Consider the following 25,524-nt stretch of genomic DNA (forward strand, 5'->3'; position numbering starts at 1 on the left):
AGAACAGCCAGATGGCTTAATAGCAGCTTCGTGGGAATATTTTTTTTAAAATAAAACAATAATAAAAAACGAAGCCCTAAGCTCGACGCGAAACGTGCCACGCTCTTGCTGCAAATTGTGTTTGGCGCAAAGTGAATTCAAATGTCATCCGGTTCAATGATCGTTCGCATCCAGACACAGCAAACATCTAATTCCCTTTGCGAAAGCTTACCCGTTAAATTATCCAATTATCCACATATAATTCTGTAAATACTTAACTGCAGTAATTTATAATTATAATGTTGAGACCTCTGTAAATCTACTGTTGGATGAGTATCTCCTGCACGTGACGTGTCGGTAAGGGGGGCATTGATTGACCATACTTTCCCAGCGCGTGTTGGTGGGGAAGGACCGCAGGACTGGTTCAGATATCACTCACTACCGACTGGAGTTAGCCGTGGCCAGGACTCGAACTTGGGTCACCAGGTTCATAGCGCAGTGCACTAACCCACTACTCCGCTGAGCGACCACGTGAATTAGCACATGTACAAATTCTTTTGATAACTATCGCTATAATGTGGATCATACCACTCTCACTCGTGATGTGCAATTAAAGATAATTGAACGTGAAGTCCCATTCAAAAGTAATAATATTCCTGCCTTTTATAAACATATAAAAATACCGTAAAGAAACTACACTTTTGCTTTCAATATCCTCACCGCTTTTAAATCGTTTGTGCGCAATCCGAGAATTTGTACAAACACCGGAATTTAAAATAACAAGTCGCATTTGATAATATCACCAACACGATAAAACGATAATATTGTCGCATCGAATTAGACGCCCGCTTTATTCAGACGCGAGCGCTCGGAGGGAAGGGTGGGGGGGGCGGTGGTGGGGGGGGGGGGCGGTAGTGTGGGGGGGGCAGTGTGGGGGGGGGGGGGGGCGGTGTTGGGGGGGTTAACTCATGGCGGGGGGTTTGCTCTCATCGTTTAAGGCCCCTCGTGCTTATTAAAAGCACATGACGCCACCGTCAACTCCCGGCCATAATCCGCCACACATCTGCGTCGGGTCTCAAAAGCCCCGCACAAAGAGATCCCCCCCATCCCCCCCCGCGTCTTTGAGGTATCAAAGGCTTCCAGACCTACAGAGCAGCTTCATTAAGAAGGCTTGCCGCTTAAACACGGCCCCCGCGCAAGTGGTCCCCGGTCGCATTCCCGCGCCCGCCCCATCGATGCCAGGGCTAGGGTCGGGGAGAGTGTCGGGAGTCAGGGAGGGTTGGGGATAGAGTTGGGGGTCAACGGGGGGGGGGGGTCAACGGGGGGGGGGGGGTCAATGGGGGGGGGTCAATGGGGGGGGTCAACGGGGGGAGGGGTCGGGGTTAGAGTTGGGGGTCGGGGGGGTCAACCCCCTTGATGCTACGAGAGAGCGGCGCCACCTGCCACAATCTGTGCGCCACGAGGCCTTCACTTGAGGCCTTCACTTGAGGCCTTCGCGAGAGGCCTTCACGGGAGGCCTTCGCGGGGGCCTCCCGGGGGGGCTGGGCCAGCGAGCGGCAGCACGCACGTACGTACACGCAGGTCGGTACTTACCGACGCACTGGTCGGAGCCTGGCACCGTGCGGAAGCCACTTGGGCAGGAGCAGCGGAACGAGCCGGGAGTGTTGATGCAGGTGCCGTCGCCGCCGCCGCCGTGGCCGCGGCACGCTCGCCCGCCCGCACACTCGTCCACATCTGCGAGCACAAATGACGACGACGACGACAGCGGCGACGAGGGTTAGGTCGACATCGACGACAGCAATAACAACAGCAGCATGCGCAACATCAATTATGACAATAACAACGTAACCAACTACACCGATAACACCAACAACGATAACTTCAACAACGACACCAATAGCATCAAAACAATGATCGCGACAACAATAACAACATTACCAACATTAATGATAGTAATAATAACGTAACAACATCAACAACAGAAATAACAATGTCAATAACACCAACAACACAATCAAAGTCAACATTGATAATAATAAAGGTAGGACAAGTGGTCGACTAATGAAAAAATGGTGGACTACTTAGGATCCTTTAAAATTGGCGGCCGCCCCTCACATCCTGCCTCCCGAATGCTGGAAACCCCACATAAGTCACGCCCATTGTGACGCAGCTGCTGCTGATGATGTTGATGACGACACCATGGCCCACCCGTCACCTCCCAGCCAGTGGCACATGTCTTTGCTCACTCTTCAAGAGACGGAACGACTCAAAGGAACGAGGAGGAACCACAGACGAGCAGGAAAGCCAAAAGCGAGGTGTCAACCGGCGCCAAATTATCACCATTCACCCCCCAAAGCTCTACGGTCCTCTATATATTAAGTTGTTATTGGCCAATTAATGGGTGTTTACATGTGGGAAAAACCCGAAGCATCCAGGGAAAACCCACGTGTGCGAGGGGGAAACACTCTATCCCATACGGTGGAATCCACATGTGCTGTGTCGCCTTAGTCGAGGCACGGCTCCTCCTCGACGCCCACGTTATAAGGGAGTTTCACAACATTTGTGCGGTGATCAACCGACCCTCGCGTGCACAGCCGCGTGAATACCCACCACCGCCCGGCAAATGACAGTTGAGTCATCGATTTACTCAAGTATTTAGATGACAGCCCAGCTCTGGGGATGTGGTCACGCGCGGAAGTGAAGGCCAGCTCCAGTGTGGATGTGCCGAGCGGTGGGATACGATGGCGGTGAGATGTTAACTATTTCACCTGGTATACAAGAGGTCGTGTGTTCGATCCCGACCCTGACACATGTATATTTGGAGTTTGCATGTCTCTTTCTTCCCCGTGGCTGTGTGGATTTTTCTCCTGGTCCTCCGGTTTTTCCCTCCACATTTAGAATCATGTGCTTAGAGCGTATGGCTGATATACATTTCCACATGATGAGCCATTATCGTTGAGCTATCATTTGTGCCTAGGTCGCTTCTGACAAAGCTCAGTGGGCCTTACCTGGTCAAAAATAAATCAACGGTGGCTCGAGTTTGGCGGCTGTCACGAGGCATGTGACTCAGAGAGCAGGGATCTACTTTGGTGGACCACAGCAGTGAGAGTGGACGATGACTCTCACCGATTAACTCGGTATAAATACTCGTCTAATAATAAGAATAATTTACAGCTGTTTGTCGGGCCGTTGCTGGTTGTTTGACCATACTTAGTGCGGGTTGGCGTCGCCGCTTTCGTCCGCTGCAAACATTTTTCAAGGGAGAAAATGTCCTGCAACAAATATTACTCACGCAAATTGCGGAGTTCGTGCGGGGACGAAATGAAACGGAATGGATGCCGTTCGCAATTGTAAGCGCTGACAGTGAGCAAATTAGCAACATAAATAAATCCTCCGTAAACGTGCGTCCGTTTTGCGAGCGCCGCAATCTATCGCGAGTAATGAGCAACGAGGCGATGGCTTTTATTTTTCTGGGCGTCGAAGCGATTTACGTACGAGCGGTGCTGTTGCTTTAACAAAAATATTTTGGCGAGAAAAAAGACCCGAGTTGGTCGCGATAAACAGCCGTAAATCTCTATTCCCCGACGAAGCCGACGTGCGGCCTGGCCCACACGCGGCGGGGAAAGCTGACCACGGCCAATACTGGCCGTGAAACCGTTTGGCAATGGGAGATTGTGAATCAGGACAACTTTTCGTGGGTTTTGTTGAGTTTTTTTCTTTCTCTTTAGCCATTTTTAATCTCGCTGAATATCAGCATAGAATGACATCACCGCGTCCCCGTTACCTTATTCAGCGTGGTCACGGCGAAACGCGACGTAGGACGACGGAGAGATACGCCAGCATGCGCAAATCTTCAAAAGCATGTTTTTTTGTTTTTTTACTTTTTTGTCAAAAGCGGCTTTGGCGAGCTCTACTGTGGGAATGTCAAAGCCACTGCACTGACCATATCTTTCGGATGTCCTCTGCGAGATTTGCTCCGTGCGCAGCAACGCGGCTTTAAAGGAATCTCTGCTCTTTTTTGTTAATCCGCTCTCTCCTGTGGCCGATCCATTCCGAGGAAGAGAAAATTCTGAGAATTCGATAATAGTAATAATCGACAGAGACTGGCAATTATTCACGACTAGTCCACGGGCACACACCAGATGTTTCTCATGTCGGTGCCACCTGAAGTGGCGTCACTCGAGCGGTTCCGATTTCTCCGTGTGGCCAATAACAGTGAATTATGCGATAACAACTTGACACGAGTGGGGTTACCTAGTAATTCACTCTTAATGGCCACGTAGATCACGTTTTGCTACTTATTGACGCTGCCAATTTCTTCTCTGGCTCATGGACTCTATCTGACAACGTTTGCAAGCGGGGTGGTAGTGGTTTCACAGAGGCTAGCGTGCTGGTCTGTGGTTCCGGTGCAGTTGCACCGCCTGCACACTACGCTGGAGGGGCCGTCTTCCCCTGCGTATGGGGGGGGGCCTTCCCACCAGGATCCACAGCTACCGCTGAAAGAGAATTGCTACGGTTTTTTCCCATTTCTCTCTCTCTCTGAAAGGTGTGTAATCGGTGCGTTTGCACCGCCTGCATTGCTCGTCGTCGTGAGAACTCACCGCGGCACCGCGTGCTATCGACGGCCACGTAGCCCGCCGAGCAGCGGCACGTGTAGGAGCCGGCGACATTCAGGCACTCGCCGCCCTGGCACCGACCGCCCTCTCCGCACTCGTCGATGTCTGCACGCGGCAAAACGATAGCGACGACAACGACGATGACGGCGATGATGACCACCACCACCGCTGCCACAATGGCGGCAACATGAGCCGGTCGCCCACGCACACGCAGACGGTTTATACTCCAGCTGACGGACTTTGTACGAATGTAATAACTCATGATTTGACGAATTGTCACAGTCAATTCGGCCTCACGTGAGTACCTCGTGCGATGTGTGAACATCGCCACTGGGGAGACAAAGGCGGTCGGGCCTGGCCCTAGCCACCCGCCCCCTCGTGTGCTGCGCCGGCCTTCATAGGTGCTCGCTAACAGCACTTGCCCCAAAAGTATGTTAAGGATATACAGGGGATCTTTGTCTTCATAAGTGCTTTGAGTGCTTGTGTACTCTGCTCATGAGAAAGTGGATTCAAACTCAACAGCCTGCGATGAGTAAGTGCAGCAGAATGTAAATACTACGACAAGTTTCTGTAGAAAGCAGTGTTTTGTTTTCTGTGTTTAACCCTAGCCGCAGTTGAACACACGTGTGTTCACATGCACACACGTGTGTTCACATGTAAATAATGTACAGCCTTTCGGTAGTCCACTGCCGGACGTTGACCTCCCGCACACCGCCTTGTTCGTGTGAGTAGTTGGACCATACTTCATCGTGCTGGTCGGTGGGATGGAAGGGGGTTGCGACACAGTATCGGTCCAAATATATCACCCACGCCGATGTTAGCCGTGGCTGTAAGTCGAACTCGGGTCGCCAGATTCAGAGCGCAGAGTGCTAACCCACCGCACTTAGCGTTCATCCCAAAAAAAATTACCGTTTATAATGAGTGTTATTTATATCCTACATGATTAAGCAATCAACACTTGCGGTGATATGTCTGTGACGGCTCCCCGTCGTGAACATATGACGCGCGTTCCACCGTGACTGCTGCCGCCCCTGCCGCCGCTGCGAACGGGAACGCACGTGTATGTATCGACTTATGTTGAACTTAGCCAACCGTGCTAATCGGAGGTGCGGCGGCGGGGGGGGGGGGGTAATCTAATTTCTTTAACATTAATAGATACACACACATGCCTTCCCATTGCCGTTTGCAACAAACCAAACACAAAAAGCAGTTTTAAAGAAATGAGTTTTCAATCTAGATTTGAAAGTGCACAGCGCCAGTGGCTTCCTAACAACGATTTTGTCCCGCAGGACGAATCTATTCGGAACGTGGGAGACGAAAAACTCCACTTGAAATCTGGCACAGAGTCAACATTCGACATCGCCCGCCCAGCTCAGTGAGTTGAGTGTTTTTTTGGGCTCCCTCTGACCGGACCCCATTCACTCGTCGCGCAAAGGCAAAGCCCGCGAGGCTACGGCTCGTAAACGGTGGCGGGAAGGCACTCGCGATGGTTTTTTTCATTCGCAATGACGTGAGAGAGACGTGGGAGCGGTGGAGGATCGGCGCTCAGAGGGTTTGGCAAACAGCCCGTGCCTCTGCGGGCGGGCGGGCACAGGGTTCGGCCCCCGGTGCAGACTAAAACGAGGGCTTCCCCAGGTGCCAAGGAGATGCCAGTGCAGCGATACCATGAATCTATCTGCGCGGAATTTAGAGTTATTTTTTTTTTTCAAATAGTCTGCAAACCGCGTCACCGTTGGATCCCCGTTGGCTCCCACTGGATCCCCGAAGCTAAGCGGGTTTGAGCCTGGCCGGTACTTGGTGAATACGTCACCTTCGCACTGGTCGCCGCTGCCGCTCAGCTTGAATCCCGAGCGGCACTCGCAGCGGAAGGAGCCGTCCGAGTTGAGGCAGGCGCCGCCGCCGCATACGATCCCGTTGGCGCACTCGTCCACGTCTGGAAATCACGAGCAACAACGACAACAGCGACGACGAAGACGGCGACGATGACGATGACGACGGAGACGATGGAGGCGTCTGTTTATCAGCGCGTGAGAGCCCCTTTGGTGGATTATAGTGGGAGTGAGCCAGCCGAGTCCAGCCCTCAGCGGCGTCGACCTTTTCTTAAGATTTGAGGAACGAAGTAAAAGAGAAGTAAGACTAGGACAGAAAACGACTTCCGAAGTGATATATTCTTGAGTGAAGTGTGAGATCACGATGAGCTCGATTTACATCAAAACAAATCCGCTTGTGGTGACCGCCCAGTGGCCTACGCTGTAGCGGCACTTTTCGAAAACGGCGCCCACCCCTAATGCCTCGCCGTTTCCGCAGCGGTGGAATCAACGGCAGTGAACGCGGGCTGCTGTGGGACAAAATGCGTCTCACGCCGGCGCTTCCACCTTTACATTTCGACCTCTGGCCCTGCCTCAAACACACTGGCGACGACGTCACAGTCGTGGTCCAGGGGTCAGCAAACAAAAACAACGAGAAGAGACATTTTTTAAAATGGAATTCGGTGTTAAAAAAAGAAAAATCAACATTTCAAGAGCAGCAACGCACGTTGTGAAGACGAGGACGGTGGGTCCTCAATAAATAACGGCCACGAAGCGGTCCTTTAAAGAGCCGCACGCGGCTACGGAGCAGCAGGTAGCTGACCCCTGGTCATGGCTCAAGCATCCAGACGCAGTGCCGGCGGTGGGGGGTGGCGGGGGGTGGGGGCTGATGGGCGGGGGGTGGGGGCGGGGCCGGCGGTGGGAGAGAGGGGGATCAGGCGGCTGGCGGGGGGTGAAGAGGGTCGAGTGGGATGAAGCTTGGAGGGAACTTGAGCCATGGATCGGTCGCTGGGCAAAAGAACACAACAAGCAGAAGGAAGAGCGGAAAAAGCAGTCGCGGGAGAGGAAGAAGGAAGAGGAGGGGGAGCAGCAGCGGGAAGAGGAGGAGGAGGAGAAGGTAGAGCAACAGAAGGAGGAGATAGAGCAGGAGGAGGAGGTAGAGGAGCAGCGGATGGAGCAGGAAGAAGAGTGGCAAGGAGGAGGAGGAGGAGCAGCAGGAGGATGAGGAAGAAGAGCGGCCAGGAGGAGGAGCTGGAAGCAGGAGGAGGAGGAGGAGACGAGTGGCAGCAGCAGGAGGAGGAGCTGGAAGCAGGAGGAGGAAGAGAAGCAGCAGGAAGAGGAGGAGGAGAGGAGTGGCAGCAGCAGGAGGAGGAGCTGGAAGCAGGAGGACGAAGAGTAGCAGCAGGAAGAGGAGACGAGTGGCAGCAGCAGGAGGAGGAGCTGGAAGCAGGAGGAGGAAGAGGAGCAGCAGGAAGAGGAGGAGGGGAGCAGGAGGAGGAGCAGCAGGAAGAGGAGAGAAAGGAGCAACAGGAGCAGGAGGAGGTAGAAGAGCAGCGGATGGAGCAGGAAGAAGAGCGGCAAGGAGGAGGAGGAGGAGCAACAGAAGGAGGAGGTAGAGCAGGAGGAGGAAGAGGAGGAAACAGTAGGAGGAGACAGTGGGAGGATGAGTAAGAAGAGCAGCAAGGAGGAGGGAGGAGGGGAAGACGAGCCGCCCACCTTTGCACGCCTTGCCGTCGGGCGCCAGTTGGTAGCCGGAGCCGCAGGGCACGCAGGTGAAGGAGCCCGGGGAGTTGCGGCACATGGAGTCACGGCACGGTCGTCCCACGCCGCATTCGTCCACATCTCAACAACACAGCAACGACAACAGCGCGATGGATGAACACCCAGTGAACATTGACGATGGTTGAATACATGTTGGCGGTCGGCGTGAAACTGATCGAGCGACTGTGATACCAATACTGACGACGTTCTCGAAGGGCGAGGAAACTGCAATTGGTACAAACTGAGTCGGGGATACATTTTGTTCGGCAGCAGAGGCCCATGCAGCAAAGCGGATTGTTGTACAATACTTCTAGGCTCCCGCTGCGTGTACACCGCTTGGCACACACGGCGTGAGGAGAGGGCTGGCGTCCAACGATGTACTGATAAATCTGCCGAACGTGTACACACATTGCATCTGAATGGATCGCTTGTCCAATCAACGGCAGAAGTGGAAAAGCACTCGGCGTTATGCTTGTTATTCAACTTGATTTTACAGGAAAAGGCTGAGGACTCTATTTGTCAGGAGGGTCCCGCCAAGTTTTTCGCAGCAGGCAGCGTTGCTTTGTGTGTAATCCAAATGGAGTAATTTTTCAGCATTGGAATTTTTGCCCAATACAAGTTCCATTTAATGTTTTTTTTTAGCTTTTTACCCATGGGGAGAAACCAGAGAACCCGGAGCAAATCACAAACGGATGCACTCGGTGACACCCAAACACCCTCTCTGCAAAACAGGAGAACGTACAGACTCTGCACAATCTCATACATTCACTCATTCGCTTCACACGCTCAAATCACATACACGCATTCTCACGCACTGCAGAACAGGTGGACATGTGAACTCCACGCAGAAAGGTGTCCTGAGTGGGGAATCGAACCCAGGCTCTCCTCGCTTTGAGGCGCGAGCTTTGCTGCTGCACTGCCTCCCTGCCACCTCTTGAAGGGGAACTCGTGAAACGCAGCTCTTAGGGAAGTTTCGCAATGCAGCTCAATTTCTCGATCCCATGGTCCACAGCTCTTTCGCAATCACTCTCCGGTTTTATTAACCTCACGCTCACACACACACACGCACCAGCCCGGCAAACGCACGCACGTGCGTTCGCTCACCGCTCGTGTGTGAATGCTTGCTGTGGTTTAGTACCTCTAACACGCAGGCTTTTCACTCGTGAATTTTCATTCACAGCCGATTTCTGGGTCAGATCGCCACGTGATTACATTTCCAAGGTGTGTCGCACACCGCCCGCCACCCACCCAGAATCCTGCCAGATGATGCTGGCGATTTCCTGATGATGCTGGTTGCAACTACCAGCCAAGCTTCGTACCAAATTTGTTCAATGTGTGGTGGATTGTTCTCTGAAATACCGGGTCGTGCGCTTGATGCAAGTAATACATTGGCAGCGTTTGTTCACGAGACAACCTTATTTATTTTGCCGTGTTGGGAGGAGGACGGGTGTATGACGCACATTGGCGTTTTACTCACGTGGCGATCTGACCCATAACAAAAAACGAATCAATGAATCATCGTAGTTACATCCATCGCTACTTCCAGCTGTGCGGCAGTGGCTGCCAGCCTGTAATTCGGCACTGATGGCGAAGGGTTGGTAGATCGCACAAATGTTGTGCGACTACCTTCCCGTGGGCGTTGAGGTGTCATGTACCCTGGCTCGCCAGGGGGTACGCAATGCAGCGCGCGTGGACCCCACCTGTTCCGTCTGTGTGGGATAATAGCGTTTCTCCCTGGCACGCGTGGGTTTTCATCGGGTGCTCAGGTTTACATTCCCACGTGAAACTCATTAATTGGCCAATAACACCTGAAATATGTATACTCTACAGAGAGGACCCACAGAGCTTGGGCGAGTGTTGGCGCCGGCTCCTCAGCAGCGTGGCTGCTGCCCTTCCCTGCTCGTCCGCGGTTTCTCCTCGTGCCTCTGAGTTGTCATCTCTCTCTCTCTCTTCGAGAGCGAGCATTACGAGTTGAAATCATCATCATCATCATCGTAATCCATATGAAAAAAACACGCGTGGCCTCCGTATGTGTGTTGAACTTCCTTCGCACCATACGCAGCCCACCCGTGCTAGCCGGGAGGCGCTAACCGGGAAGCGCTAACACCGTCGCGTACCCAGGCAGCTCTTCCCGTCGGGCGCCGTCGTGAACCCCCGTCCGCAGGAGCAGCGGAACGACCCCTGGAGGTTGACGCAGCGGCCGTGCTGACACACCGTCGTACTGCTCAAACACTCGTTCTCGTCTGCGGAGGGGAAAGGCGGCAGACGACGGGACGACAAGCGGGCGTGACGGTGTAAATTTGCGCGGTCGTGGCGTTTACATCGTCGCGCGAAGCCGCCGCGGCAACGGGCGGCACTCCAATGAGGTCAGCGAGTTGACGGCACTCCTCCCCGCTCGGGGGCACGGCGCGGGGACTTGCGCACTTTCGTGTTTTGGGAACGGCAACCGATAATCGGAGAGAGCCAGAGGGCGCGGCGATGGAGAACCGCCCGTCAAAAATTAAGGGACGTCGGAGAGAGGAGAGAGGTGGGGCGGGGGGGCGCGGAGGGGGGGGGTCAGGACGCGCCGCTGGAAGGGGCGATGGAGGCGATGGCCAATGGTCGAGACTCGCGACGGAGTGGCAGCCAAAGGTGGGGAAATACCGCCAAGAGATGCACGTCCACCGAGGAGATGGAGTGTGGCGATGGCTTGGGGAGGCCCTCATCTGGCAGTGGATAGATCGTGGCTGCTGATGATAGTGAAAACCCCGAACGAGTGGTAAAAGCTGATATGCACTCTATCTTGAGGCGCATTAGCCAAGGGTAGAAAAAAATTTAACCAGCAACCCAGATATCAACAGAGAGACTTTGAAGGCTTACAGAGCTGCAGCAGGCCACGCATAGAGGCACTAGACTATTAAAAACCCGCGATTAACAGGTTCCACCCCTCGTGTAGATAAAGAGGCCTGCGAAACACTGCTCACTTTGAGAGTATCCTCATGCACAGGTCTGCCATCGCACGACACAGAGCCGTGGGCACGACTGGAACACGAGCGCGACATTAATTTACAAAAAACGACCACGTATAAACAAATATGTTACACAATTGTGGTCATCTTCGAGAGCCATTCCCTCCCCCCCACTGCACACGGGGTGGTGCACGGGCAGGAGGCCGTACCGATGCAGCGTCCTCCGGAGCCCGTGAAGCCGGCAGGGCACGGGCGGCACTCGAACGAGCCCAGCGAGTTGACACACTCCCCGCTGGGGCACGCGCCGGGGCTTGCGCACTCGTCCACGTCTGCAGGGTGGTGGGGAGGAGGCGGGCAAGGAATGGTGGGGGGTTGCGTGGGGGCGAGGGTGGGTTGGAGAGGGGGAGGAGTACGAGAGAGGTGAAAATAAACGAGTATGCGACACGTTCCAACGCAGCGTTTCTGTCCGCGGAAGTGGATAATTGGCAGTTTGGCAGCCGACGAATAAGAGGCTGTCGGGGACAAACTGCATCTGCAACATTGCAAGTGAGTCTTCCTTTTCGCCGCGGGCAATCGTTTGACCGATGCGATCAGTTTCCCATAGATGTGCCGGAATTTTAATAGGCGTCATGAAAAGTGACCCAAAAAACTCACCAAAAACGGATCATATTGGTGCGAGGGTTACCCAAAATGAAATAACAAAAAATCTGTTGCTCTTAGGGACGCGAATTTTTAGTTTTAACTTGGAGAAGGGGGGGGGGGGGGCGACGGGGTAGGGGTTAGCGGTTAGCGGCGGCGGTACCGCGAACGCGGCGAAGGGACGGGATTTGAGCGTGGGCAACGACCCCGCGGGCCGGAAAAGCAATACCGCTGTAAAGCTGTCAAGAGTGGGCGAGGATCAAAAGCCCTGGGAGCAAAAAAAAACCGCGGCGACACAATATATACGTGGCGATGCAGCTAATACCAATTCCGCGCGTTCCAACATCTGTTTCGAGTTCCGCCGTATGAATCATAATTTGGCAGCTTCACGGCCGCAGCGCGATTGTTGTAATTGCCTCCTGCCTTCGCGCTACCACCCACAGCAGCAGCCAACCCCCACCCACCCACCCACTCACCCCCCCTACCCCACCCACCCCACCCACTCACGACACCCACTCCGCCCGCTCACCCCCCACCCCACCCACCCCCCACCTCGAGCCGGCCCTGGCGCGAGACGGAGGCGCCCGGTGTGACTCTTCGGGGTCACCTCGAGGGCAGTGACCTCATCAACGCGCCCGGTGCGAAGAGCCGGGCGTGTTGATGAGAAGGATTGAGGAGGAGGTGGAGGAAAGTGAGGGGGTGGAGATCTTTGGAGGCACGAGAGGGGGAGGGTCACGATTCACGCCACCACAGCGAGTTGATGGGTCGTCACAATCATGGGGAAGTGATTGGTTGTGATCAAGATTTCGTTCTTTTCTATCTAATTTTCCTATGACGTCCGTTGTGCTGTTTGTCTGCTCGAGTAGCCGACTTGTAACATGAGGATGCCACTGCGTTTCATCCGATTGCTGCTTCAGTGAATGTATGCACACACGCACAACAACAACAACAACGGGGGGCGGAGCGGTGGCGAAGAGATTAGCGCACTGCGCTATTCACTGGGCTGACCAGAGTTCAATTCCGAGCCGTGGCTGACATCAGTGCTGAGCGAGATCTAAATAATCGGCAATGATCTATCCACTGCTGGACGAAGGCTGGGAGAGGAGAGGGGCGGAGTGTGGGAGTCGAGCATCGTAGGGGATCCTGTTTGTAATTTGACCAATAACCAGCAGGAACCGTTCACTCACCGGGCTCCCCAACCTCCCAGCACCATGACCCTCTCTCCTAACCACCGCCCCCCCCCCCATTTCACCTCTCAATCAAATAAAAAAATTGCCGTCGCTGGGCAGGCGGCTGAGCCGACGGCTGAGTGACGGCCCAAGGAGCGAATGGTGACCCCGAAGAGGCGCCGGCCTCCCCGTGCGGCCTTGCAAGGGGCTCGGTAAGCGCGAAATAACGGCTTGGGATCGCGTGGGGGAGGGGGGGGGGTCGAGGGTTTTGGGGTCAAAGTGTCGGGCAGGGCAGCCCACGCGTTGGTCGGCGGTGGAGACCACCCAGCCGGGGGGAGGGGGGGGGGGCGCGTGGGGGTTGCCCCGTTACGGCTCTGCGCACAGGTAGCGGACGGTCGCGGTGGGTGGGCTGGGATAATGACCGCGGCACGCCCCCCCCCCCCCCCCCCCCGCGCCGGTCGCTTCGCACTGCCCCCCTACTGTGTGCGGACCAGAGGTCACTTGAAGGGGGTCTCAGAGTGTAGCTCTGTGATATCCGCTTCCGTGGGTCCCGTTTTCTAACCCGGGGGGGGGGGGGGGGGGGGGGGGGTGTTTGCAACTGCTCCGCGAGAGATCCGAACGCCAAACTTTGTCTCGAGAGCACAATCCCGGTGTAATAGGGGTTGAAGGATGAAGGAATGAATCAACAGAAACACAAGTCGTCGGACGAATGAATGGAGAGCGATAATGGGCGACGACACGACGAGCAAAGAGCTTTGGGCCTGTGCTCATCATGTACATTCGCGCAACAATAACAAGCACCGTGGGCAGTTTAACGATCCGCGGAGGGCACGGCGACTGCGAAGATGACGGCGCATTCAAGAAACCGGGCCGCTCACCCTCGCACTGTCCGCGCCGGCCGGCACGGTAACCGGGCTGGCACGGCTGGCAGTGGAAAGACCCCGGCGTGTTGACGCAGCGGCCCGTCCGGCACGCGCTTGGGTCCTTGCACTCGTTCACGTCTGCGCGCCGCACGCCAAACAAAAAGAAAAACGAACATCGACGCCGCTCGATCGGCCACTCGCTCGGCGAGTCGGTGAGCCGGTGAGCCGGTGGTGAATCGGACGGTTGGTCACGTGTGGGCAGTCGATTAGCACGGTTGGCTACGTACGGTGCGAAAGAAGTTCAACGTACGTACATGTCACGTCGACACAGACTCTCGTCGGGTGGGGGAGGGTCAATGACAGCAAAGAATAAAAATCCGATTTGAACGGCAAAACATTTGGTTGCCTCTTGTAGCAGAGCAAGCAGGCACAGGAATATTTCTTACTCCGCGTTGATGTTTGATCATTTTGCCTCCGCAGTCCGCGAACTGCCGCTTGCCACTTTAGCGAGGCGGCAGCCGGAAATGTGCTGCGAACATAAATGCTGCTGGATAGTTAATTTTTACGTGGATAGACGGACATCTATCTGCTTCGTTATTCATAATTTTAGTATCAACCCAAGTGTTGAGTTTTAGTATTATGGAGTCAACAAATGCCTTCCAAAACTCGTATGTCAAGTGGCATTAGCCAGGAATATGTGTGTGTGTTTCTTTGCATAGGTGCTCACTGACATCACTTGCTCCTACAGTATATTAAAGCTATACGGGGGATCTTTGTCTTGTTTTTTTGCAGTTGCACAGCACTGGCATGAAGACCAGTAACAAAAAGTGGCCAAGGAAAAGGCAGAGCACTCATGACAGGCACAGCAGATGAGGGCTCCCAGGTTTTCTACAGAAACTCGAGAGCAGAGATTGTGGGACAGAGCTCTGCGGGCAATCGACAGGGGGAACTAATAATGATAGCAGATAAAATGACTCAATTTGTGGAATTTAGCGAGGATGGAAGACGTCGGCGACTGTGGAAGGCGGTTCCACAAGTCGAGCGATGCGTAGAGAGCATGGGGAAGAGAAATGCCGTTGCCTGTTCTGCAATATCGCGGTTCACCACAGAGTGGATGAGAGGAAACGGCCAATCTAAGGGCACTCAATGGACAGGCACCGGGTTACTTGTCAGAGCTATTCTCTCCCTATCAGCCTCGGCGTGCGTTGAGGTCAGCTGGCAGTCGTGACCCCTGCTCTGCAGTGGGAGGGTCGGAGTCTGTGTTCGGGAGGCTGCCACCGTGGAACTCTGCCCGACCGGGTCAGGAGGTCCGCCCCACATGGCTCGAGGCCTAGCCCGATAATTCAGCCCTCTGAATGTATTCGGGCATCTCACGAGATTAAAAAAGGCGCCCTATGAATAAAGATGTGTTTGTGCTGTTATTGTGAGCGAGGAGAACGAGCCTTTTTGCGATCAACGGAGGCATGTGGGCACAAGGTTCATGGTAACACATTTTAAACGAAACTATTTTTTATTTTACCAGGTAAGGCCCAACTGAGCTATACAGATATTTTTAAGAAGCCACCTGGCCACAAATGATAGCTCATTGCAGTGTGGCTGATCGTGCGTAAATTTATAGCAGCCAAATACTCTAAACGCACATTTCCTAAATGTGGAGGGAAAAACCGATTGACCCGGAGAAAAATCCACGCGATCAAAGGGAGAACATGCAAACTCCAAATATGCAGGCGTCAGGGTCGGAATTGAATCCCACGACCTCCTGTATACCAGGCGAGGGAGATAACATCTTGCCATCGTAGGCAGATGGATGAGCGAGGAGGTATGTAGGCAGGTAGATGTTATCTTCCCACGGTGGCAAGATGTTAAATGACAAGGCTTGGGTGACAATTCAGGGCAGGACAGGCGCTGATTACCGACACACTGGGGGCTGCCGGGGCTGGCAGCGTAGCCCGCGGAACAGACGCAGCGGAAGCTTCCGGCCGTGTTGTCGCATTGCCCGTTTGCACAGAGGCCCGCGCTCTTCTGACATTCGTCTACATCTGTGGTCGGAGGGGGTTTGGGGGGAGTGGAGGTTGGGGGGGGGAGTGGCGGGGCGGGGGTGGTCACGATAAGAACAACACATATTCCAGATCCAGTCCTGTTAATACAACCAAGAGAAACATTGTGTTTGTTGAGATGTCGCCATTCGGATGATTAATACATTCAATTTGTGCTGTTGGTAGGTGGGTCAGTAGGTAGGTTAATAGATGGGCGAATAGGTAGGTAAGTTGATGAGTGAGTAGGTCGGCGGGCACACGGGTGGGTGGGTAGGTCGGTAGGCAGATACGTGGGTAGGTGGATGAGCAGGTAGGTGGGTAAGTGGGTATGTAGGTAGATAGATGGGTGGGTCCATTGGTAGGTGGTTAGATGGGTGGGTAGATAGGTTGATAGGCAGTTTGGCAGATGCATTGATTGACAGATGGATGGGTGAGTACGTATGTAGGTAGATAAATGGGTGGGTACATTGGTAGGTGGTTAGATGGGTGGGTAGGTAGGTTGATAGGCAGTTTGGCAGATGCATTGATTGACAGATGGATGGACGAGTTGGTAGGAATCTCTTTATGTAATCCGGACGGGAGCCAGTTGGACTGAGAGCCATGTTATCAGTCACTCAATCATTTGCATCCAGCGTACTCTGGCGCAGCGGAGGTGATGGCAATCGAAGCCGAGGGAGGCTTACCGACACATTGCGTTTTTTGGCCGTTCGCTTGGAATCCCGGCTCGCACAAGCAGCTGTACCCCACTGCCAAACTCACGCACTGGCCCCGGCCACAGATGTTTGGATTTTGGAGGCAGATGTTCGTCACCGCTGTGAACAAAACACCCCATAAATAGTGTACAAATATAAATAAATATGCACGTAAATATGGCTCGAGATTTATTTTGATTCGCGTTCGGCGCTCGTTTTACACGACTGCCCAGACCATAACAAAGTCCGCGCTCGAATGACAAGAGCAGATTCTCCCCCGAGCGCCCTCTTTTGTCGACGTAAACACGAGCGGAAGAAAGCAAATGGATCGGGGGGGGGGGGGGGGGGCTTCGAAGCAACGCTGGAGACGCGGAGCGACGCGTTGCGTAACTCTGCGAAAGACAAAACAGCTGACTCGGCGCAGCAGGCGTCAAACGCACGTGGAAATTCTTTCGCACCGTACTTAGCCAACCGTGCAAATCGTACGTTCGGGGGAAGGACAACAAACGCGAATTCACACTTAACCCCCCCCCCCCCCTGCTCCCCTCTGCCACAAACACTGACGTCGTATCGACGGCACTGACCGACATCATCTCAAAATACGACGCAGTTTCATCGCGAGCCGCTGAAACCCAGACTCAGACACAGGCTCTCGGTCCTCTCTTCGCCAACCCCCTGCCGTGCCAAATTCGTGGAATTTTTGCCCCCCCCCCTCCCCAGCTTCCCCCTTTCTTGTCCTGTTATTGGTGCTGTGTACTGGGCTCGCGTCGAGTTGAAATACAAACACAAAAACATAAAAACACAGGATGTTGGCAGTGCCGGTCTAATGCGCTGGCACGCGAGCCACCGCTCCGCCGCCGCAACGAGCCGAGCTCCACCGCGCGTCGTCACGGCGGGCACGGCCACTCGACGGGCTCCGGTCGGTCGATCTTTCTTAAGACGCCAGACCCCCCCCCCACCCCACCGCCCCATACACGCGGATAACGCAGCACCAGTCCCAGTGCGGGGGGCAGGGGGACCCCACGCTGGCAGCTGACGGCGCCAAAGCCTGCGCTAATCCGCGATGGCGTTACTGGCACCGCGGATAAAACTAGCGCAGACGCACGCGGGACTGGCGCGGGGCGGACCCGGCGCTTGCGCGGAGCGGAGACCACAATCAGCTGTGGAGTCTCTTCAAAGTGGCTGGCCGGAGAGCAGACAGGCACGGCTGGTGCCACGGGGAGCGGGCGGGTCAAAGAGTTGACGGCAGACGCGGCATCTGATTCAACTTTCTGGGGATCCGGCCGATCTGGCTTTCAGGCGAAGTGCTGGAAATTGTTTTAATGCCACGTGTGGTGGTAATTTTTTCTTAAAACTGTTTTTTTTTTACTTTTACACATCACAGCCCGTTGTGTTTGATGGAAATGAATGCAAGAAGCGATAATAAAGGTCAAAGCGAGAAGTTGTTTTCGTGAAGATCAAAACGGCCGAAGAGAAAGAAGTATTTCATTGATTCAACATTTTCCTCTGTTCCGCCAAACGCGCGATCCGCGAGAAATACATTCCAAATCCTATTTCTGTCACAGTCAACAATCCCCAATCAGACGCAGCTTGCGCAACCGTCCATTCACATTCATTCCTGCGACTCATTCGATAGCCAGCACAATGCGCAGCATCAAATAAATGCGGTTTAAGATCCTCGTGCAATGCTCATCTGACGCTGCCTTTTTTCATCTTTTACCGTGAAACACAATTTGACCGGAATCAACCTCCGGCGCCGCGTTCCGTAAAATGTGGCCGCGTGCAGTGGACCGTGGTCCCAAGATGGTTCTCATTTAGCGTCTCGTGCGTAAACAAGACCTTCCCTCGCACGCAGCACGGGGAGCCGTGCCGGTAAGGGCCAGCTCTGGGCCGGCACGGCACGGGTGGTTTTCCACTGGTATTTTACCGAGACGTGCTGCGCTGGCCTCACCGGATGACATCTGAATCTGGCTCGGGGCCGAGCAGGGCCAGGGGGCGCGGCACGACTCAGACACAGTGTCGCCGCGTCATCTGCCTGTGTCTTGGCGTCACATGTAGCACGTGACGTCCCTGGCACGGCTTGGCTTGTGCAGTGGAAAAGCAACCCGTGCTTCCTGACCCAAACCCCACTGATTGATGATGATGAACACGATGATGAAAAAACTGACAATGCTCACAATTACAATGATGAAGATGATGCGATGACGATGATGACAATGATTAGGTTCGTACTTTGGATTTTCTTTGTCGAGTCTCTGTCGGGGGGGGCGGCACCAGCTCCTCCTCCTGGCTGTCTCACCACGGTGCCCGGAGATTCACGCGAGGTACCAACTGCAGGAGAAGATAACGATGATGATGATGATGATATCAGTGATAATGATGAATCATAATGACAATATATATGATGGCAAAGCTAAAAATCGTAATTATGATCATTACGAAGGCTATAATGATGATGACAATGATGATGATGACAGAGACAATAATGATCACGACAATGATAATTATGACAACAATGATGATGACGATGATGATGACGATGATGATGATGATGGCCATACTCTGGATTCTCTTGGGGGGCTCCCTGTCGGACGAGATGGCGCCGACCGCCCCTGCCACGGGCTGTCTCACGCCGCCACCGCCACCGCCACCGCCGCCGCCTCCGTGGTGTGTCTCTCTCCCCGCGGCCGCTCCAGGAGGAGGCTCCACCAGGGCTGGACGCTGCAGCCTCTGCGAGATCTCTTCCCCGGCCAAACCAAGCCAAGAGCGGCACAGCGCAGCGCACACACGCAGCACACCCACATTGGCTTCCTGCATTCTGAGCAGTTTACTCCGCGGGGGGTCCTCGCACACGTGAAGGCTCATTAATTGGCCGTTAACAACTGAATACATAGAGGGCTGCAGAGATTGGACAGGAATATGGCTACTGACTAACCACGTGATTGGCACCTTCCCGCGTGCGTGTGGGGAGCGGTGGCGCAGCGGTTAGCGTGCTACGTTAAGAACCCGGCAGCCCGAGTTCGATTCCCGCTCACGGGCAACACCAGTGCCGACGAATATCTGAACTGGTCCTCCGCCTCCCCTAGGTCAACTCAGCCTCAAAGAGCAGTACCTGGTGTGGTGTATAAACATCGCCACTAGGAAGGGCATGGTGCTGGCCAACCATCCCCTGGTGTGCCGTGCCATCCCTCATCGGTGGTGCTCGCTAAAAGCACTTGCCCCAACAGTCTGTTAAGGCACTACGGGGGATCTTTGTCTTTGTTACGCGGCGGGAGGCCCCAGAACAACACGGCGTTTGCACGAAGGTGATCACTGTCGTTCGTCTCCCAAGGGACGCCAAGCAAACTCCAAATAAACGGAGAGGCACGGCCGTTTATTTTGTTTAATCACTGCCAAGTGGCGCGCGAGCCTCTTTAGAGGAAGGACTTCGAAACGATTATTTAGCCAAGTGTCAAGGACTCGACCGGGATAATGGACGATATAAATACGAGACTTTATACATGCGGCACACATATAAATATCAGATGTGTTATGACTCAGGCCGCCTCTTCCCACGGTGGTTCAACTGAGTGGCCGTAATTATGGGTTGTGATTCGATTCAAGAGTGTGTGTGTATGTATCATTATACCCATTGCAGTAAATGGTGGCAGCACCTCTAGCGGCTGCGTTGTAGGTGACACGAACCAATTACACAATCTCTCTACGTCACCCTCCACGGCACCTCCTGGAGTGGTGGCACAGTGGTTAGTATATTGTGCCATGAACCGGGCAACCCGAGTTCGATTCCCAGCCACGGCTACCATCAGCGACCAGCCCCAAACGTTTACCAACCTGCCCTCACCAGTCTGGTGAAGTATGGTCTAACATCCCCCGAGACCGACACGGCTTCGGAAGGCTTTCATTCAGCAGTGGATTGACAAAGGGCTGGACATTAACATCATTATTGTTCGTAATAACTCATTGAGACCAGAATAATCTATTTCAAGGGAATTGGTGGATTAATGTAATTGATTGTATGCTGAACTTGTTTTGCACCGCACGTAGCCAACCGTGCTGATCGGTCGTGGCAAGCGTTTCGTGACAGTGCAAATCAGTGGCCCTTGCTCTGCACAAGTCTTTGTTGCCGTACCTTGGAAACTCCGTTGTCCATCTTGGAACTGAGCGATGATCTGCAGAGGAAATTATAATTGTGTTATTTCCATACCCCTCTTTAAGAGCGACGTACCTTAGTGTCACACATTTTTAAAAATGATTTGAGGATACGCATGAACACGGCACGCAAAGTGTCAACTCAAACACAAGGCATTTACATGGGCAGGACACATCAATGTCAGAAAGGACGATGATGATGATGGTTGACGGATAAGACTGGTGACGGAATGGCATCCAAAGGCGAGAGCATGCCTGAGAGAAGGCCCACAGCGGAGATGGAGCGATGAGATCAATTTGCGTGCAGGAAGAAAAGATGGGTTGTGGCATTCCAAGGCAGCGAGATGATGAGGGCATTGGGAGGCTTTGATCCAGCAGTGGATAAAAAAAAAACAGCTGATGATGATAACGATGATGTTCTAATAAATAAATAAAAACGTTTCTTACCTGCTGACCTTCCAAAATATCATCTGCAAAAAAAACCCATTCGCAAAACATTATTATGATGCCAGTTTATTACGAAACTATCATCGAAGCACTGCAACGCTGCTAGACACGAGGTCTCTTTGTGCTGAAACAATCTCAGTCAAAACAAATCCTCCGCCCTCTGTCCAGCCAGCGGTGTAACTGATTTCACCACAGTTTGCCAATCGGCGGCGTGTAAAAGTAGACCAAAATAGCCTCCGCTAGAGGGGCTCCCTAGAGCTCCGTCTAGCGAGCGAGCGCGGTCATCCCAGCGCTGCGTATTCACCTGTGCCGACTGCCTGACGAGTTACTGTGCGAATTGCGAGTAGAATTGGCGAGAGAGGGGGAACCTGTGAGCACATCGAAAGTGGTCCTGCTGGCAACACGATATTCACAACAGATGCGACGCGCGGCTGCCCAGAATCTGCACATCGATCGACATGTGGTACATTTCCCCATAGGGGCAGTTTAGTACAGCCGCTGCTGCTGCTGCCTCTGCCGAAGTGTTTACTGGGCCCACTGTGTAAAATTAACACTCTTGTAATTACACCACTACCACATGATTAACAGTGGCTACAAATGTTAATCAGGTAAGGCCCATTGAGCTATATAGCTCTTTTTCAGAAGCGACCTGGCCACAAATGATAGCTCAACAAAATGGATTATCACGTCGGAATTTATAGTAGCCAAATGATCTAAACGCGTGCTTCTAAATGTGTAAGGAAAAACCAAAGAAAAATTCACACGACCACGGGGACAACAAGCACACTCTAAATTTCCAGGCGCCAGGGTCGGGATCGAACCCACGATCTCCTGTATACCAGGCGAGGTAGTTAACATCTCGCTTTGCGGCGCAGCCGGCAGTGTGCACAGAAGAATGATCCCAAAAACCTGCTCACCTCAAAAGCTACTGCATTTTTGTGAGGCTCAAACGGGCACACGTGGTGGTGAGCTGGCGGCCCCTCCCTCTGTTAGCCCCGCCCAGTTCTACATAACCACGCCCACTCAACCACTATCCCCGCCCACACGGTGAGTGGTGTCCTCAATCTGTCCGATGGTGGCCTCCGAAGGTGGCTCAACCCAGGGCGCAATTTCTCACTCGATATTTACCGGAACGCTGCCAGGCTGGTTCAAAGTCTGGATTATGGGTGTAAGGTACTAGCCATACATCTATTCATAATAATCCTATATTATTGTACCCTATATTCCTACAATGCTATTAACAGGTTGATAAAATTTCTGAGGACAAAATACGGCGACTTGGATGAATGTGGTGTGCCAAAGTAACACCCGAAAAAAAAGTTCTGGACTGTTGGGTCTTATGTTAATCACTGGCCCTACGAGACTGTTTCACGTCATCCACACTGAAGCTAACCACCACCACCACCAACACCGCAGGTCACAAACATCTCTCTCTTCTGCTTCATCCCTCGCACTGCTGGAATTCATCCCACTGTCTCTCCCAAACTCTTACATTGCTCTTGCTCAATTCAATTAGCGTGCTGACCTCTCGTCTATGGCAACTTCGACAGTGCTGTTTCTTGCTGGCCGCTTGACGTTTTAACCCTTTGGTCCCTGTGCTCAACAACCGCGTTGATGAAAAAAAAACGATGCAGCTCACAACGCGCCGCACAGTACCCGCTCGTGAAGACGAAAGACAACTCACCCCAAGCCCTGCGGTCCTCTATGTATCAAGGCGTTCCATGTGGACAAGAAGCCGGAGCCCACGGAGAAAACCCCACACGCACGAGGGGACAACGCTCTATCCCGTACAGACGGAACAGGTCGGCATTTTTTACTGATACCGCCTTCTCCTGGAGAGCCAGGGGTACGGGCTCTTCCTCGACGCCCACCCACCCTTCCACGTGGAAGAGAGATCCACCACTCCCCCACCACCCCCCACATGCGCTGGTGCTACAGAGCCGCGCGCCCATAGCCCCCCCCCTCCCCGCCCCCACCTCGACCGCCACTCACAGTCGTCGAGTCCGCGGAGCAGCGCGGCGTCGTCCCCGTCGGCCGGGGTGGGCAGCGGGCGTCCGGCCGGCTCGCGCCCGCGCTGCGCAACCTCGTCCTCCGTGAGCTTGCGGATCTTGTACTTGACCTCGGACATGGGGAAGTGGTAGCCCATGCCGGCCGGGCACGTCTCCCGGAACGCGGCTGCGGGCGCGGACACACCAGGGGCGCACGTGCACGCGCTCGTCACTCTCGCGGCCCGCACTCCCTCCCCACGTGGCCCGGTGTACCACGTGTGTCGTGCACGTGAAGCAGCACTCACTGTACTGTTAGGTTTTTTCCAGTAAAGTTACGTAGGTAAAAAATAAAAATTTTAAGTTAAAAAAAGTAATAATGGAAATAAAATAAAAAGAAAATATTTTTTTTATTTCCATTATTACTTTTATTAACTTTAAATTTTATTTTTTACCTACGTGACTTTACCGGGAAAAACCTAACAGTATGAATCCTTGCAGTCACGAAAGCTTCAAATCTAGAAGCACTCACTGTGTCCCTCCGGGGGGCAAGGCTCGCAGTTCTTTCCCCAGGCCTTGCCCACGCTGCAGCAGCAGATGTGCTTGGTGAGGGGGATGGCGATGGGCAGCGAGCAGGAGCGGCCGTCGGTGGCGCGGTAGCACAGTCCCGTCTTGCCCGAGAGCAGCTTGTCGGCTGGGATGACGGTTCATTCGATGGAGCGTGCATAGGGGTGGCACGGGGTGGGGGGGGGGGCAGCAGCAGCAGCGTTGTCATCATCATCACCATCACCACCATCATCACCATCACCACCATCATGGTCATCATCATCGTCGCCGTGGGCATTGCTATCATCACTGGCATCGTCAGCGTCATCACGGTCGTGATCATTGCTATCGTCATTGAATTCGTCGTTAATATTCATTGATGATTTGGTTTTGATATTTTAAAAAACTCAATTTAATTAATGTGTGCCTTGAAATAGGGCCATTACGACAATTATATATTGTATTGCTAAGGCCACACACCACACACAGTGTTGTTCTTGACGAATGTGTTTACATCTTTTGTTAATTGTGCTTGTGCACCACTGGCAAAGCAGCAGCGCGAGCATCATCAGACAACGTTTTGTTGATCGAGCGTCGCCACCCGACACGTCGCGGCGTTTCAGAGCGCTTTACAGCGCATCCCATCTCAACACAGTGAGGTAGACAACAGCTCCCTCCATCCCAAGGGCAGCTGTACCTGCGTCGCACAAGATGACTCAGCACATGGCTTGCAAAAAAGTAGCAGTATGGGCTGATGCTTGCCACGTTTAGTCCCAATTGAGTCACTTGGTTGTTACGATCGTTTCCATTCGTTATGATCAACGTCGTGATCTCATCGTTTGGTAGCGCACTGTGCAACGAGCCAGGGTGTGCGAGTAACTGAACCCGGTCCTGGGCCTCGCCTAGCTCGACTCAACCTTAAATGAGTGACTGGTGCAGTGTGTAAACATCAATGCTTAGGGAGACAAAGGCGGCCGGGCGTGGTGGTGTTGACCACACCACCCCCCTCGTGTGTCGTGCCGGCCTTCATAAGTGTTTGCTCAATAGTCTGTTGAAGGCGACACGGGGGGACCTTCGTATGGGTGTTGGTGAGAGATCATGTTGCTCACAGATGCACTGGTGACTCGTGGAGTCGAAGACGTAGCCGATGAAGCAACTGCAGGTGTAGCTGCCCGGGCTGTTGAGGCACGTGGAGTTGGGGCAGACTCCGCGCAGCTGACACTCGTTAATATCTGCACAATCGGAGCACACAACCCCCCCCCCACCACCCCTCCGTCAGCGTGCAAACATTGGGCCAACGTTTGCATACTTTTTGGTTCTTTCGGTAAAGTCATGTAGGTATAAAATCAAATGAATCACGACGTTTCGGGTGCAACACAAGCGTCCGTCAGCAGGTGGGAAAGCATTTTTATACCCACGTGACTTTACCGAAAGAACCAAAGAGTATGGATTCCTGCAGTCACGAAAACTTCAAATCAACATTCAAAGTTTGCATGTTTACCGGGAGGGAATCACGCTCGCTCAGACAACCGGGTGGAGCGCCAGCCACAGCTTGCACGCGACGGAAAAGGTGCAGCCCTGCAATTGCTCGCTCATGCCACCGTGGGCAGAAGGGCCGCCACTGAACGATGCTACGGAGAGATCCATCTCGAGGGTCTTTTTTGGCCTACTCTTCCATGCTGGGAAGACGACTTGGCAAGGGTGCGAGTACCCACGCTTTACCCCACCACACCCAACCTGCCGATCGACTCACTGTGGCTGTCACTCATTCCTACTGCTGGGCGGACAGAGAGGATTTCAGAAACCCCCTTCTATTGTTTCAACTGCCACGACGTCTAACCGGCGGCATCGGGGTCGCAAGTTCCGGCGTGTTGACCACTCCGCCG

General features: G+C 53.6%; 1 protein-coding gene across 4 annotated transcripts in view; it reads right to left on the reverse strand.

Moving 5' to 3' along the window:
• The window catches only part of LOC133352795 (latent-transforming growth factor beta-binding protein 1-like), a 107,591-nt gene that overhangs the window by 44,560 nt on the left and 37,507 nt on the right, over nt 1–25,524 (reverse strand). For all 4 annotated transcript variants that reach the window (XM_061568701.1, XM_061568700.1, XM_061568698.1 and 1 more), the window contains exons 10-25: nt 24,748–24,870; nt 23,625–23,786; nt 23,100–23,282; nt 21,108–21,130; nt 20,641–20,680; nt 19,073–19,252; nt 18,744–18,842; nt 16,503–16,631; nt 15,697–15,822; nt 13,799–13,921; nt 11,322–11,441; nt 10,282–10,407; nt 8,120–8,245; nt 6,406–6,528; nt 4,581–4,700; nt 1,573–1,713 (exon numbers count right to left, since the gene is read on the reverse strand). In XM_061568701.1, the coding sequence (XP_061424685.1) occupies nt 1,573–1,713; nt 4,581–4,700; nt 6,406–6,528; nt 8,120–8,245; nt 10,282–10,407; nt 11,322–11,441; nt 13,799–13,921; nt 15,697–15,822; nt 16,503–16,631; nt 18,744–18,842; nt 19,073–19,252; nt 20,641–20,680; nt 21,108–21,130; nt 23,100–23,282; nt 23,625–23,786; nt 24,748–24,870 (1,944 nt within the window). The remainder of the gene's footprint in view (nt 1–1,572; nt 1,714–4,580; nt 4,701–6,405; nt 6,529–8,119; nt 8,246–10,281; nt 10,408–11,321; nt 11,442–13,798; nt 13,922–15,696; nt 15,823–16,502; nt 16,632–18,743; nt 18,843–19,072; nt 19,253–20,640; nt 20,681–21,107; nt 21,131–23,099; nt 23,283–23,624; nt 23,787–24,747; nt 24,871–25,524) is intronic.

Source organism: Lethenteron reissneri, chromosome 41, assembly GCF_015708825.2.
Source record: "Lethenteron reissneri isolate LAM-NWPU_2019-01 chromosome 41, ASM1570882v1, whole genome shotgun sequence".
Classification (NCBI taxonomy): domain Eukaryota; kingdom Metazoa; phylum Chordata; class Hyperoartia; order Petromyzontiformes; family Petromyzontidae; genus Lethenteron; species Lethenteron reissneri.